This window comes from Aedes aegypti, chromosome 2 (assembly GCF_002204515.2).
Source record: "Aedes aegypti strain LVP_AGWG chromosome 2, AaegL5.0 Primary Assembly, whole genome shotgun sequence".
Classification (NCBI taxonomy): Eukaryota; Metazoa; Arthropoda; class Insecta; order Diptera; family Culicidae; genus Aedes; species Aedes aegypti.
The window spans coordinates 295,742,614-295,759,391 of record NC_035108.1 but is presented as its reverse complement, the minus strand read 5'-3'; the positions used below and the strand labels follow the sequence as shown (position 1 = coordinate 295,759,391).

The following is a 16,778-nucleotide window of genomic DNA, read 5'->3' as shown; positions in this document are numbered from 1 at the left end:
ACAGCAATATTTCGAATGTATTTATGTAAAAGTACATGAATATAGTGTGTATCAAGTCTTGCGAGCGGTTTTGAACCACAATGGTCACATCACCATTTGACATGTTCAGATACAGGAGGCTAGGAGTTTTAGTATGCGATCCCGGAGAACCAACCCAAATCAAAAGTTGATTTCCGTATTGTGTCATATCAAATCATATTTACTCGACAAAAGATGGCCATCGGAAGCCTTTTTGGTCATTTTAAATGCAGGGGATGATTTTAAGTCTAGTTTCAGAACCCTGTTTCTAAAATTAAAAAAAAAAAAAAAACAATATAAAACAACCATTATGCGAAACTTCAAATAACACAGTTTCAGCTAATTGTAACTTGTAAAATTGGAACGTTCTGAACGTATAGGGACCATTTTGAGTTTGGTACAATCGCCCCGTTTTATGGTTCCTGAATTTCAATTTAATTTCTAAGAAAATATGAATTAGCACATACCTATATGGAGATTCGAAGAAAATTCTCGTTACGAGCAAAATAAAATCGAACTGTTTCAAGAAGATAAGTCAATCGAAACTTAAATTGGAGTATTTTGGATATATTCGATCATAGTGCTGAAACTCAGGTTTAGTAACAAAGTTCCAATTATTTATTTTTGAAATTTTGATTCCATTGAGAATCCTGGAAGTAAGGATGAGAATTCTCAGGGATCTCTCACAATCCTCACATAATTGCCAGCAGTATCCTATTAGGTGCTCTTAGGATGCTCATTGGATTCCTCGCAGTATTCACATAAGATTCTTCGCATGATTTCCATCAGAATCTATTCATGATTATAATCAGAATTCTCACAGGATTGTCGTCAGCATCGTCGCAGGATTCACATCAGATTCCTCGCAGGATTATCATCAAAACTCTCTGAGGACACTTTTTAGAATTCTCTTCTTCTTCTGTCGGGTGTGGGATCACTGCGTCCATTTTTTATGACTATTGTGATATACCCTATTACTCTATGTACACAATGTTTTCCAGTAGCAAATGTGCCTCCGGAATACTTTGAATCCTCTCATAATTTTCATAGGAATCCTTTCAGAATTCGCATCAGAAGCCTCTCAATGAGAATCATTTAAAGATTCACATAAGAATCCTCTCAGGATTCACTTTAAAATCATATCAGGTATTTCACAACATCCTCTCAGAATTCAAATCAGACTCGTCTCAAGTTTTTCATCAGAATTCTTTGAAAATTCTATTCAAAATTGGACTCAACAGAATTTTCTCAGTATTCTAATCAGAATTCTCTCAAGATTCTCATCAGAATCCTTTCATGATTTCATCAGCATCAATGCCGAATTATCATCAGAATCGTTCCAGGAATCTTATTAGAATCGTTCCAGGATTATCGTTATCAGAAACTCAGGACTTTCATCATAATTCTCATATGAATCCGTTCGTGATTCTCATCAAAACCGTTCCAAATTTATCTTCAGAATACTTCCATAATTCGCATCACAAACAGCTCTTTTTATTTTCTTTTTTTTTAAGACACGGACACCGTCTTCAGCTATTTAGCTGCACAGACTGTAACTTAACACTAAACAACGGACAAGAACGCTAAAGTGGCACAGCCGAGAAACATTTCTGACGAAAAGTTTCAACAGCTGAAATGGGAAACGAACCCACACCCCATGACACTATACGCTCAACTGTCTGATGATACTTAACCGCACGGTCACGGAGCCCAAGAATCTTTCTAGGATTCTCCACAGAATTCTTCCAGAGAATCCATCCAGAATGTTGAACAAAATTTTTCCATGACACTTATAAGTATTCCTCTAGGATTCTCATTGGAATCCTTTAAAATTCGCAACAGAATCCACATGCATTTGAAGGTGCTACTAATAAATTTCTTTCAGTATTTTCTTGTCAACATTATATGTAACAAATATTAAAATGGCCAGGCCCACTGTGCAGACTTCGGTTTGAGGATAATTCAAAAAATTACGGCGATCAGTTTATCCACGTGTGAATAATATGATAAACGCAAATATTTGAATTTTTAAATGGAAGAAACGGGGACAACCGTACCAACCGTTTCATTCCAGGTAGATAGTTAAAATCGTTGGAAGTGGCTTTGCTAAGAATGTAAACGCATACTCCATGAGTTGGTTTTCCTGGGACGGGACACAGGTATTTCCCCCTTGTGCCCTGGGTCAAGAGCCTTGGCTTAAGCGCCTTTCATCGCTCTCTGGTAAGAGATGAAGACTTACCCATTTGCAATAAATTTAGTTGAATAATAGAAAATCATTCGACTTCTGGTCTTCATTATAAGAAACACAAATTTAAAGAGTATATTGGAATAAGCTCACAAAATTCATAAAATCGATTTTGCTATCCATCGAATACAACGGTGAAAAGGAAATTTTCTTTGCTTTTTCTAGAATTATGATTTGACTAATGTTCACTTTAAGCACAATTTGATTCGAAATACAAGTGCAAATTTAGATTTTCACTTGCACTAGCCGTAATGATAAATAACGTTGTTAGTTTTTCACAAAGCACACAATATAATATATTTATATTTCTATAAGGTTGGAACAACAATGTAATTGTAATTGTATGGATGTTAGTTATAATAGAATTTTGGTTTTAGCCGATTTGTAATTTTGCCAGCCGAATCAAAATAATATGCGGTAACGAGAAAAATCGTGACAGCTGATTTGAAACACGTCCACTAGCGCGCGGCTTGCTGCGATCCCAGCATGGGTCAATTAGATATGATACCAAACTCTCATTTGAGATAAATATATCTCATATCGAACTGTTTTTGCCAACTCACAACCTATGTATGTCGAAAAAGAGTTATAAAGGTTGGGCAGGCCTGGGAAAGCTTCCGTAGCCTAATGAGGATTAGCACTAAATTGGCAAAATAATTCAAACAAACTTGTAGGCAGGGCCTAGATGGATTTCTGACAGAATTCGTAGCAAGATTCTAATAAAACTTTGGACATTATTCTCACGAGTCCAGGGCAGGATTTTGAACACTGTTGTATTTTGCACAACACTGGTGGTGAGAACTTGCTTGTCGTAGACAGTATTATCGTGATGAATCCTGGGCTACATTCTGACGCTATCCGGAGCAAACTTTTCACAGTCTGCTAGACAAATGTAGCACATAATCCTAATAAACATTTTTTTTCGATCGATATAATGAAAACGTTGGATTTATTTTTGTGCTCGAAAAATGTGTGGCCCGCCGCTCAAATTTATTTCTAGGATTTGTTCCGCGGCTCGAAAAGGATGGGCAGACCTGATCTAGACTGAGAACTTGTTACACTTTCCTCCTAATACCGAAATGAATAACCATTATAAGATAAAACTACATGTTTAAGCGGGAGTGGGGTGCCTATCTTGACTGACCCCTTTTCTTGCTAGTGCCAATGCATATGCTCATACAAAGCATTGTAGAAATAACAAAATAACGGCACTTTTTACCCACCAACAAAAACAGTTCTGAAAAGTGCTACGTTACGGTACTGAGTTTTTAGTACTTTTCTGTTCTGTTTTGAGAGGTAGCAAATTAATATCTGAGTGCCTCCATCAACTGCTCTGGTTTTCTCAATGACTTAGCCAACTAGATTTTGATTCTACAACCATTGGACAATCCGAATTTTATTCAAGTGAGTTGAGGCTGAATATAGGATCGATGTTCCTAGAAATAACCCAACCATAACGCCAAATTTTGTCAATGCAAACACATTTTCTATGCACCTCGTTTACAAAATTTGATTCTCTAGGCAAGCTTCGCTGGATATTTTATGCAATATTTGTTCAGCTTAATGGTTTAAAAACTTCAAATAAGTGATTTCAAACACCACGAAAATTCAGCTTTTCCGATAAACTCCAGCATGGCGGTTGAATTCGATATGGCCGTCAAAACATTTCTATTATTTTAAATGGAGCTCCTATGTTTGCTCTTTTTCAAAAACACGTTATTCTGAAGGGGTTGTCGAATAAAATTCTGAGTTATAGCTCTTTTCAGTGAGCCAAAAATTGATAAAATTCGAGGAGTCCGCCAAAACGATTTTAATTATAACTAACGAGGGATCAACCAAATGTAGTTTATTAATTGCTCAGCAGGAGCTGACGAACAAGCATTATGTTGAACAAGTTTCGAAATACCAAGTGTAAATAGTTGGCCGATCTCAGTGGGAATTACTCTCAATATCAAAACTCATGGCACAGATATGTGTTCAGCGATAGAGCTGCAAATGGGAATCTCTGCTGGTTTTTGTCTGTTTGGGACAGAAAACAATGCTCAATGGAATATATTACAAGATTGTTTGTATGTTGGAGATGGGAACAGTTTTTATGGATCAGAAACAATCATACATACCACGTGTGTTCGGAATTGAATCCAATCTGAAAATAGTGATAACAAAAAATATGTGTTAAAAAGTACAAGCATGTATGCATTAGTCTACTCACTCTGCCATTGGATCCAACGCAGACCGTGAAACTCTTGTCGAACCATCTGTCGTGTCCATTGCCGTGCAACAGATACCGTCCGAACTGATCCAACTTCTCCGGGTGTGCCATGTCGAACTCGAACGGATGCTCATCCAGCGAAAGCACAAACGCAGCACTTTCGATCAGATGTAGCGAAGTCTTGTTCACACCCTTGGCGAACACAGTTTCCCTGGTTTGCGCCCACTTGGTTCGATCGCCAGCAGTCAACGCGGCCAGCAGCTCCTCTCCGGCCTGCGGTTTGTCACTGCTGTTCAGGATCTCCTCAATCTGAATCTGCAATTCGCAGGGTCGCAAGATGCGACCATTATGATAGATCACTACTTTGTAGTAGCAGCCACGGTGCAGCACCACAATGTGATTGGAATCCTGGTAATGTACGATCTTATCAGTCTCAACGCCCGGCACGCGAACAGTGTTGAAGATACGTTCATACTGCCACGAGCACAGTGGGACCAGTCCTTGCACCAGAATGGGTTCCAGCTCCTGACGTTCGACGATTCTTCTAAACTGAAGCAACATGTTGATTACGCTAGCTGCGCGAGCACTCTGAATTGTGGTAGGTTGCGTGAAGATGGCGTCAATTCCGTAGAAGTTGCTGTTCACCATCAAGGCACCTCGACCACGCAGATAAACGTATTCCTCCCACCAATCGGATACGTAGTTGGTAGACCACCAGCTCTTCAGCATAAGATAGCGCTGCAGCTTAGGGGCAATCGTGCTCTCGAACTCCTTAGCCAACGATTCCATGCGAGTGAAATTACTATCGTCCAACAGTGGCCGAACCGATCGCAGGTACTGAAAGCAAAAGGTGAATTGAGTTCCGATTGTCACTTTCCGAACGATTTGGCTTACCCTCGACATGGTCTCCTGGACGCTGGGCAGCGGCAAACGCGGCAGTGATCCCTGGAAACTGTACAGGCCAGGTTTGTTCCACGTTGCTAATACTTTGACAAAAAGTGCCCATAGTCGTGTCTACAGTATAAAGAAATACATCATTAATCACACGAATCCGTAATCGCATTTTTCCGCAAACTTACCGGCAGGGATACCTTACTGCCCGGGGCTCGCTTTTCGTACATCCACCCTTTGTACATGAGCAGCAGTTTGAGCGAGTATCGCATTGTGTAACATATGCACAGCCAGAATAGGAGACCCGCCAGACCACATGCCGCCAGTTGGTACCCTACCGTATCACTATTCAAAAATAGAAACAGAAATCTCAGTGAAGGCATCACAGAGAGGAGCAGCACACTTACCCTGGTAATAATCCTAGGAATTTACTAACTAAATTGAATGGAACGTGCCTCTGTGAGAAATGAAGTGCTATGGCGACGGCTATCACCAGCCAGAGGCTCTGAAGATGTGCAGGATATACGCCGTTGCGAACGCCACTCTGTATTGGGAATCATAGGAGAAATGAAGCATGCGTTAGAGTGTGCTGTAATACGTGATTATATTTGGTGGAAGAGCTGTAATACATTAGAGTAGGGATAGGTATCGAATATCGGATACACTTTGTCATTAGGGGTTTCTAAAAGTAGTAGCGCTCAATTGTAACATGTCTCTGCACTGAACGAAAGCTCCTGCCCCAAATTGAATGATTTGCAATTCACACGGTTGCAAACCTCAATATTCACTATTTTGAATGAAAATAGAAGAATATGATGCATCTGCTACCTATTGAGCAAAATTCATCCAATTCGACGATGATTTTTAGTATATATTTGAGTGGCAATAATTAGATAGTTGAATTAAAATGTCACAAACGAAAAACATGCAACTTCTAAAGGATTTTATTATGTCCTATGTACCAAAACAAAAATCATTCAATTATCGTCTGAGTTGTCATGTGGACAGATAATGATCGTAGATTTCAAACCATCTTTGTTATTCCTAGAAAAATATGGCGGCAGCAGCTTGATGGTCGGTATTTTTTGTCTATTTAACAGGTAAGTGCATTGAATTATCAATAATTATCGTTATTTCCAGCATCTGTTTATTACCTTCAAGCATACCAAACACAACAACGCTCTCTAACCAACGATGTTGGTGCAGAAATCAAGGATCAACAACAGGCTCCCTCCGGACTATGCTTCGGTCACACGTGTGTTCCTGCAAATCTAAACTTGTTATTATCGAATGATTTGTGTGAATAAAAAACTAAATAACCACTGCTTGTGATTGTGTACGCAAACCCACAATTGTTTAGTAATTATTTGTGTTCAACTTGAATTGCTTTAAAATATGAAAAAGTATGTAACGGATTGTTTACATCTATGTATGAAAATCATTCAATATTCAACATCTTTTGCAACGATGAAAAACATTCCAATACTGGATGATTTTCATCCAGTGTAATTTGTAAACAAATGATTTTGACAGGGATGAAAATCATCTTGAATGTGTCTGAAAATAGGTATGGGGCTAGGATGAGGCAAAAATCATTCATTTTAAGGCGGGAGATTTTGTTCAGTGTGGCAAGCTTCCGAATTCTCACTCACTCTCACGATAATGAATTTCTCCCTCACCACAATTTTCTGCGAAAAGCTGCCTTGCGAAATTATCCGTCTACAAAACAAAGCGAAAATAGATAATGGCACAACTCCACAGCTGTGAGAATTTTATTTTATCTTTCTCCTCTCCAACGAGAAGTTTTCATGTGTCCATCGCCACAAGCAGCAGTTGCTTTTATGCATCAAATTAACTACTGCTTACGTCAAGTTGATGTGGTAGCATGGTTAGCGTGCATGCACCGCGGCTGTTTTTTAGCAATGTTGTAGGTTCGAATCCCGTCGGCGGCACCAGTTTTTGTTTATCCACATAGTGATAATTCTCGGGAGAAGTTGGTGAGCGAAAATATGATGGGGTGAAAAAGAAATTATCCCCGGAGTGGAATGATTTTCGGTTATCCTCCATCGTAACTCTAGGGAATATAAGTGCGAGCGAAAAAAGATTTTCACGTGAGGAAGTGAAAAAGCATTCTCCTTACGTGCGAAAAATCGTAGATTTCGCATCATTGATACGATAATTCAGAACCCTGGTCTCTGGTTGTCACATCGATGGCTATTTTGATATCTGTCACAGCGAATCGTAAAGTTTGGTAAATCATCTGATTTCTTCTGACAAACATTGTCGAAATGGCTCTAAGGTCGATATGGACCTCTTAAGAAGAAGAAGAAGTTAAAAAAACTAAAAAATAGGATACAAATAAATTACCTCATCAACTGCCCAAAAAAGCATAACTGTCCCATATGGAAAAATAGACATAGAGAAAATAGCACTCAAAGTTTGAAGTGTGTTTTCTCATTCTTCTACTTCTTGGCATTACGTTCCCAATGTGACAGAGCCTGCTTCTCAGCTTAGTGTTATTATGAGCACTTCCACAATTATTAACTGAGAGCTTTCTTTGCCAAAGTTGTCATTTTCGCATTCGTATATCGTGTAGTACGATGTTACTCTATGCCCAGGGAAGTCAAGGAAATTTCCATTATGAAAAGATCCTGGACCGACCGAGACAGACCGAAAACTTGAACACCATTCACGTTTGCAGTAACTATTTGGGTTAAAAGTTCATATAGAGACTGTTATGGCCTTATTTTTAAATATGAGACTGCATCAACTGCATATGTTTTCCCAACATTTTTTTAACAAAGTGTGTAAATGTTTATATGCAAAATAGAGTATCTAACAGATCATGAATGCTGCATTGAAAAAAGGCATTGGTTCGAAAATCCATATGTGACACTTATGCTTTTATGGGCAGTCAAGTTAATATGCAGTTTTGAAGTGCCACCTTTTATACTACGGTGGAAACATTATTTTCTGTGTCGTTTAATGTGATGAATTTGATTGGAAAACCCGCTTGCAAGACATAATGTAGAAAAAGACAATGTGTATGTAGAAGTTTTAGCTTGGCTTGGATTGATTATATACATCAATGGTTGCTCTTCCGTGATTGACCGAAGTCAGTGAAGATGCACAAAGAATCAACTAGAAGGTCGGCTGGGATTGGCCATAATCCTCTTCAGTGTGCATAATTCAGTGAATCTATGTTTACAGGGTCAATAACGGCGCTGGCCACGTGCAGTCAGGTGGGATTGGGGGAAAAAATGTTACATCTACCGAATTTAGTACTATACCATTTAATTCCACTAGAGTTTGTATCTTTTGACAGATACACGTACTCCGACATCAACTGTTAGGCCGTCTTCAGTGTCGTGTACTTGACTTGACTTGAAGAAAACCATCGTATGCACTAGAGATGGGCGAGTTACTCACGAATCATTCAAAAGAGTCGACTCTTATAATTCAGTGAACAAATCACGGTTCTTTTCAAAACAGTCACGATTCATTTGCATGTTATATTTTGATAGGTACGTCTTAAAATTTACCCTTTTTTTTGTTTTTTTTTTAGTTGGATCTTTTATTGTCCAGTACATGTCTAGGTATAAATAGATTATGTAGATTTATAAAAAAATGATCTCGTTCAATTACATATTGGATTTCTAATATGTGGTTACATATTACATTTCTAATACGAAATACACTCCCGTGCATTATTTTGGGTTCACCCCCTTAATAACATACAAAAGTGTTTAGTCCATATCTTACACGTCCAATTGAAACTCCCTAAGCCGACATTTGACGGTTATTCGGCCTCAATGGAAGTTGATCCTCAATATCAGCTTCTATACTCGAATAGCCTAGATAGCCGTGTAATGTCGATAGCCGACTGCAACAAGGCTAGAAATAACACTACGGATTGCCTGTTCCGGTGGTATAAGTCCATCATACAGGTGGCCCCTAATTCCTGGTGTCATGCGGCTAAAAGCATACCGTGCCTAGGAATGAATGGTTAGGGGGGTCAAAAGAAATCTAACCGTGAACGGTACCTGTGGAGTACCGGGGCACCCTCCACAGTATTATGCCCGGAGCAATGGCGCAGTTGACCTTGTACTTCTCCGAAATAATCGTCTACTCATATTTAGCCTCAAATCAGAGGCTTGATACGAGAGGGAGCATGTTAATGTAATATGAATCGAATAAAAATTATCTAGGTGAACCTTCATCATGCAAAGGGCGCATCAGCAGAAGGTTCACCAAGGATAATATCAATGTGGAACTAATTCAAGACCCCTGGGTAAATAATGACAGGGTACTTCGTTGCCCTTCGAGCAGTTGTAGAGTTTTGTACGACGAAACTCAGTCCAAACCACGAACAACTATTCTTGTAAATAGGGACACAAAATTTGTCCCAATTACAGCATTAATCCGAGACATTGTTGCGATCAAAGTAGAGGTGCCAACTATCCGTGGGAAAACGGAGGTATGTATTGCTTCTGCTTACTTTCCTGGAGATGTTGAAGATGTGCCTCCATGCTCTGTCGTTCATTTTGTCAACTACTGTAAGAAAATTAATGTCCAATTTATAATAGGGAGCGATGCAAATCCCCATCATACAATTTAGAGCAGCACCAATATTAATAAAATAGGAGAAGATCTTTTAAACTACATGTCGTCTAACAACATAGACATATGTAATAGAGATGATTCTCACGATCTGTAGCGACTTGCTATCGGAGAAGATTGTGAACTGGCAAGTTTCTGATGAAGAATCATTGGCAGATCATAAACAAATCCGGTTCGATTTTAAATCTGGATCAGAAATAACAGAAAGCTATAGAAACCCAAAGAAAAACAATTGGGATCTCTATCGTTTTCATTTAATGAATAAGAATTCGTATAACGGTGAACAGTTCACGACTGTTTCACAACTGGAAAATGCCTCTTAATGGGATCATTGACCAAATGGTCTCATCTTATCATGCTAGCTGTCCTATTCAACAAAGGTCATCTAACAGGGATGTGCCTTGGTACAATGACAAACTGGCAGGATTGAGGAAGAAATCCAGGCGGTTGTTCAATAGAGCAAAGATCATTTTAGATTGGGTTGAATACAAAAAAGCCCTAACAGAATACAACAGAGAACTAAGGCCGTGCCAAACGTAAGGACTGGAGACGGGTATGCGAAAGTATCAACAACGCTCCTGCAGCTGCAAGGCTGCACAAAGTCCTTTCAAAAGACCATTCAAATGGTCTATGTAGCCTTAAAAAAGAAGACGGCAGTTTTACTGTTGACTCTTCTGAAACACTGGAAGTAATGATGAGAACCCATTTCCCTGAATCGATCCCATATACGGATGAAGAACAGGTCTCAGATGCAAGACATGTATGGTCGATGAATGCCTATCCGAAAGCTTGTGAAATCTTCACGCCTTCAAGGGTCGAATGGGCATTGAGTTCTTTTCAGCCTTTCAAATCTGCCGGGAAAGATGACATTTTCCCAGGCTTACTGCAACAAGGAAAAGAGACGCTTTGTCCGCTCTTAACCGAACTATTCAAAGCAAGTGTTGCGCTTTCATATATTCCAAAAACGTGGCAAAAGGTTCGAGTTGTTTTCATTCCAAAAGCTGGAAGAAAGGATGAAACAACTCCCAAAGCTTTTAGACCTATAAGCCTTTCCTCTGTTCTTTTAAAGACAATGGAAAAAATAATTGATGACTTCATCAAGTCAACAAGTTTAATAGAAATGCCTCTTTGTAAATACCAATTTGCGTATCAATCAGGTAAATCTACCATTACGGCGCTGCAGTCGCTGGTAAATAAAATCGAGAAATCTCTTGAAGCCAAAGAAATAGCCGTGGTTGCTTTTCTCGATATTGAAGGAGCATTCGATAATGCATCCTATAGCTCTATGAGTTCAGCTATGGAAGCAAGGGGCTTGGATAAAAGTGTTATCGAATGGGTTATGACTATGCTCAAGGATCGGACAATTTCTGCTGATCTAGGAGGTGCGCAAATGTCTATAAGCTCTACTAAGGGATGTCTTCAAGGAGGAGTGTTATCGCCCTTACTGTGGTCTCTTGTAGTAGACGAACTCCTTAGAAATCTAAAAGATCAAGGCTTTGAGGTAATTTTATATGCCGATGATGTGGCCATTTTGATTTGTGGAAAGTTTGATAACACGATTTCCGATCGGTTGCAAACTGCGTTAAACATTACTCTTAAATGGTGTAGAAAAGAGGGGATAAACGTAAACCGTTCAAAAACTATCGTGCCGTTTACCAGAAGGAAAAAGGTAAAGCTTACACAGCCTTTTTTGAATGGAGTTCAAATTAAATTTTCGGAAGAAGTTTAACACCTTGAGGTTACTTTGCATAAAAAATTGAACTGGAACTCTCATCGGAACAAGGTTCAAAGTAAGGGTACTAATGCCCTATGGGCCTGCAATAAAACCCTTGGAGAAACTTGGGGACTGCGACCTAATATGGTAAACTGGATTTATTCCGACCAAAAATTACTTATGCTTCACTGGTATGGTGGCCCAAGACAAATGAGGTAACCGCTCAGAAAAAACTGGCTAAATTGCAAAGACTTGCTTGTATATCAATGACAGGGGCAATGAAAAGTACACCATCGGTTGCCTTGGATGCCCTTCTTAATATACTGTCTTTGCATCAATTCATTAAACTGCAAGCTGCAAAAAATGCCTTGCAGTTTATTCGTTATAATAAATGGTGATTTGATTGGTCACATGAAGATCATCAAGGAATTCAATTTGAATTCAGATATGAAAACAATAGAACATTGGATGACAACGAAGACCAACTATGATGTTCCTTTCAAAGTGGTTAACCAAGCCGCTATATTTGGGATTCAGGTGGGCCAAGTTTACGTCCAGGTTCTATTGTATTTTATACAGACGGGTCAAAGATGGGCGACAATACCGGAGCTGAAGTTTTCGGCCCTGGTATCAGCAAGGTAATCGCTATGGGGCGCAGTCCCACTATGTTCCAAGCTGAAATACAAGCCATCATTGAATGTACAAATGTTTGTCTCAAAAGAAACTATGGGTTTGCAAAGATCTGTAATTTCTCGGACAGTCGATCAACTTTGAATGCTCTAAAGGCATTCACGTGTAGATCAAAGTTAGTGTGGGAATGCATTCTTTCTCTGAAGCAATTGGCCAGTAGGAACGAAGTTACATTGTACTGGGTGCCCGGCCATTGTGGAATTGAGGGGAATGAAATCGCCGACAATATAGCAAGACAAGGTGCAGCTTTGAGCTTTGTCGGCCCTGAACCGTTCTGTGGTGTTCCTGAGTGCACTCTCAGGATGAAACTGAAAAATTGGGAAATGTCCATGGTAGAATCCAATTGGAACGCCACGGATACATCCAAGCAAGCGAAAAGATTCATAAAACCCAGTCTAACAAAAGCCCGGGCTATACTGAATCTTAATAAAGGAAATCTTAGGGTAATAACTGGCCTGAATATCGGTCACTGCCCAAGTAGGTGTCATCTTAAAAAGATAGAAAAAAAAACCCAATCCTCTAAGTGTCGTTATTGGCAAGCGAAAAACGAAACTGCTGAGCATTTACTCTGCAAATGGGGAGCACTGCTTAATCAAAGAATGTTAACATTTGGAAAATGGTTATTAGAGCCCTTGGAAATTTGAGGTAGTCCTAATAGGGTAATAGACTTTATAAAACGAGTTGTGCCAGTTGGGACAGTGTGACACATCAACCAATGTCTATCATATCTCAATTGTGAAAGGATATTTGATGAGCACCAAATAAAACATGGGTTATACCATAATATTCCTAAATAATGGAATCAGTGGTTAAAAGGCTCTACAGATGAGAAAAAAAAGTGTACAAAGATGCGAATTTTATTAGGCGTATGAAATACGACAGACTTCAGTGGGCTGGTCTCTTATTGCGAAAGTCGGAAGAAGAAAATGCGAAAATAATATTTAACAGGAAAACAAGTAGAGATCGGCGATTTCGTGGAAGACTACGGATAAGCTGGCTGTACGCAGTGGAAGAGGACCTGACGACTCTTAACGTTCGGGGCAAGAGGTATCACCCAAGACCAATGAAGATGGAACTCTACAATACACCCGGCAATGGCGTGACGCTACGCTGTAGCCATCAAGGTACAAGGTAGGTATCCTTTGATAATGGGAATATCGACATATGGTGAGAAAATCAGGAATGAAAATCAAATTGCGATATGGAGTTATCGGAATAAGGAGGATATCGAGCTATGGTGAGGGGAATTGTATGCAGAATGAAAGGACTGAAGAAATAATCGACATTGCGGGATATATCGAGATGTGAAGAGTCAACTGTAACAACCTTAACAAAGATAGCTCTCATAACCAAATTGTACATCATGGAAGTATTTATACAACATCAAAATGGGACGCAGGCTCTGCTCCAGCGGGAATGTAAATTTCAAGAAGGAAATTGATACATGAAATGTTTTTTGAATATTGTACGAATGACCACTTCTCCTGGGGCATCTATGAAATAAGGTACCCCGGGGCAAGTGAGACGATAATTCAAACAGATTGTTCAATATAATTTAAAAATGACAATATTTTGCAAATCAAACAATACGGTCACATTTTGGCAACATGTTTGCTGGTGTGTGCATAAATTTGATCGAATAATTTCGAAATTGTGAAAACCTTAGAAGAAAGATGGACAATGGGCCATTAGACGCAGTTATCTCGCTAAACGGGGCAAGTGGGACACATCCAGTTGCATGCGTCAAACCTCATCAGTAAGTCAACCATTGCAATGATAGCATTGATAAATAATAGATTTTCAGTTTTGAGTACATATTTGATGCACATAAGGGATAAATCATAAAATACGTAACATTTTAGGAAGAAAACGTAAATGTAAGGTTATGTCACATCGCATTTAATTTTAACTGAAAATTACTCACAAAAAGAGGTTTAAACATAATCAAAATGTATCATTTAGAAGTTATCAACCGAAATGCAGCAACTTTCAATAATTGACGAATTGGCGGAAAACCACTTAATATGATGGAACTATTTCCCGCAACTACTGAATTAGGTAGAAATATCAAAAAAAAAGTTCAATAAAAATAGTATAGTATTCGTTCTTATGATCACATCAATGTATTTGAAATTTTATCTCTGTCTTCGTTCAATTTTAAATTCATATTTCAAAAATAAAAATAGAAAAAAATATTTTAAAAAATTAGTCATATTTTCTCCCTATTCAACAATTATGTAATATAAGAATGATTTTTTTTATAAAAATAATTCGTTTGAATGTTTTAATGCTACTCTCTAGGAAAATGTTAGAAACGTGTAGGAAAAGCTTTGATTCTGGTGCTTTTTTCGATAGGTCCCGCTTACCCCGGGTATAAAGATATTTGGGGTAAGTTAGACTATAGAAATTTTCATATGAAATGAAAACAAAATACATGTTTATCGTAAGCAGCTTTTAACAATACTTGAAGTTGTAGCTTAGCGATGGTGATTCGATTTATAGCACCATTATTTTTTGCGAGCCAATGAAGAACGTGAAACGTGTCACAATTCATCATGCAAGTTGAAAATGGTGCTGAGCTGACATTGTTACAGGGAGCACATGATAATAAAAATACCAATGATTTTTGTCCTAAATACTTTCCTTATCATTGTATCTTCAACCCTTGGCAAACTTTTCCTAAACGAGCTATTGTGGAATGTCCCACTTACCCCGGATTCCCACTTGCCCCGGGGTACCCTAGTTATGCACGAGTTTACGAAGAAGTCTGTTTCAGTACAGTGCAACTATTGATGGACTATCGATTTTTGTACAATTTATATTTAAGTATTTTTTATAGATTATTTTAAGTAGGGTAGAAGCATCGGTTTAGGCCAGTATAAGAGAAGATATTAAAAACAATACATGGAAAGCTCTGCTGAAAATAGCAACTTTTGAGACCCCATGCCTAAAACAACAGGATGTTTTTAAGAGCTTTATTCCTTGTGGCTTTACAACAAGTATTCTTCTTTTGGCTCTACGTACTAACTGGGACAACCTGATTCTCAGCTTAGTATTCTTATGAGCATTGTTATTAACTGAGAGCTTCCTCAACCGGCGGGATTTGAACCCACGACCCTCAGGATGGTTATGCTGAATAGCTGGGCTACTGCTATGAAGGCTCCTGCGACAAGTTTTACTGTATTTTCATGAATTTCTCCAGGAATTAAATCAGAAATTAATTCAGGATTTTCTACAGGAGTTCATTGATTGATTCTTCTACGGACATCCTCAACAATTTCTCTGCGAATTTCGTTCAAAATACTTTCAAAAATTCAAACATTTCGCAACTTTTTCATCAATTTGTCCATTTCATCCAATTGCAAAGTAAATGTAATGTTTAGTTTTTCGGTAGTTGTTAAACTTCCAAACGGATGGTTGGCCGTAAACCACGAATCATAATTATAAAATGTCAACCTAAAATGTTTCTTAGGATAACCCTAGAAACTTTTGGATTGTACTAGGAATTCTTTAAAAAAATATATACATTTCTCAACAAAATCCTAAGACATCCAAGAGCTAGCTATTTACTACTATGGGTATCTCTCTCCATTCATACAGCATGATGAAATATTTAAAATTCTCTTAAATTCATTGGTGCCATCAAAATACAGCCCAAACATATGGGCACAATGAGCCTCTGTATGTGCTATAAATTCTTTTATTCTCTTGACTTTTACTGTGCGCCGTGTGTTGGTGTTGTCTCGCTCTCTCTCACGGACAACTTCACAGAAAAAAATCTGTTCTCTTAACAAAAAATACACCGTGAACTAGATCGTTCATGGTAGTTCACGGTGTATTTTTGACAGTTCACGTTTTCCAGAACGCTTTTTTGAGCGTGTTGAAAACAGGGCGCACAGTTAAAGTCAAATGTTTCATAGCATGCACAGGCTCATTCCTTTTTACCGATCAAATCATGATAGTTGCTCACAGTGCAGCGAAAACAATCTTTCACACCACAAACAAAGCAATCGTTTTCTTCGCCGAATATCACGCACTTTGTTTACGTTCTCAATCACTTGCGGCCGTTTAGGGAATTTCTTGCAATTTTATGAGTTATAGAAGCTTTACGGCGTGCGATAGAATGAAATTGTTCAGTACGAAGATTTTCCATAGTGTAAATAAGTGCCCGGTGAAGTAGGGGAAGACGGGGTAAGCCTAAGCAATTTAATTTATATGTCAAAATCAAGAATCAATAAATCCTTTTTTGACGCAGCATGTCGTTTTTTGAACCCTTAGGCATGATCAAAAAATATCACAGGTGTTGTATTTCAAAAAAATATTTATTTCTTGAAGCTTTATAAAAGTGATGTCTTATCACGATTATTTTTAGAGACGGGGTAAAACCG

At 38.5% G+C, this 16,778-nt stretch overlaps 1 protein-coding gene across 5 annotated transcripts in view; it reads right to left on the bottom strand.

Moving 5' to 3' along the window:
- Window positions 1-16,778, bottom strand: part of LOC5566521 (carnitine O-palmitoyltransferase 1, liver isoform) — a 155,975-nt gene that overhangs the window by 22,203 nt on the left and 116,994 nt on the right. For all 5 annotated transcript variants that reach the window (XR_002500612.1, XM_021845450.1, XM_001650864.2 and 2 more), the window contains exons 3-7: window positions 5,774-5,910; window positions 5,555-5,711; window positions 5,370-5,489; window positions 4,476-5,312; window positions 4,384-4,409 (exon numbers count right to left, since the gene is read on the bottom strand). Coding sequence is in view for 4 of the 5 variants with exons in the window: in XM_021845450.1 (XP_021701142.1) it covers window positions 4,384-4,409; window positions 4,476-5,312; window positions 5,370-5,489; window positions 5,555-5,711; window positions 5,774-5,910 (1,277 nt within the window). In the remaining variant the exon portion in view is untranslated. The remainder of the gene's footprint in view (window positions 1-4,383; window positions 4,410-4,475; window positions 5,313-5,369; window positions 5,490-5,554; window positions 5,712-5,773; window positions 5,911-16,778) is intronic.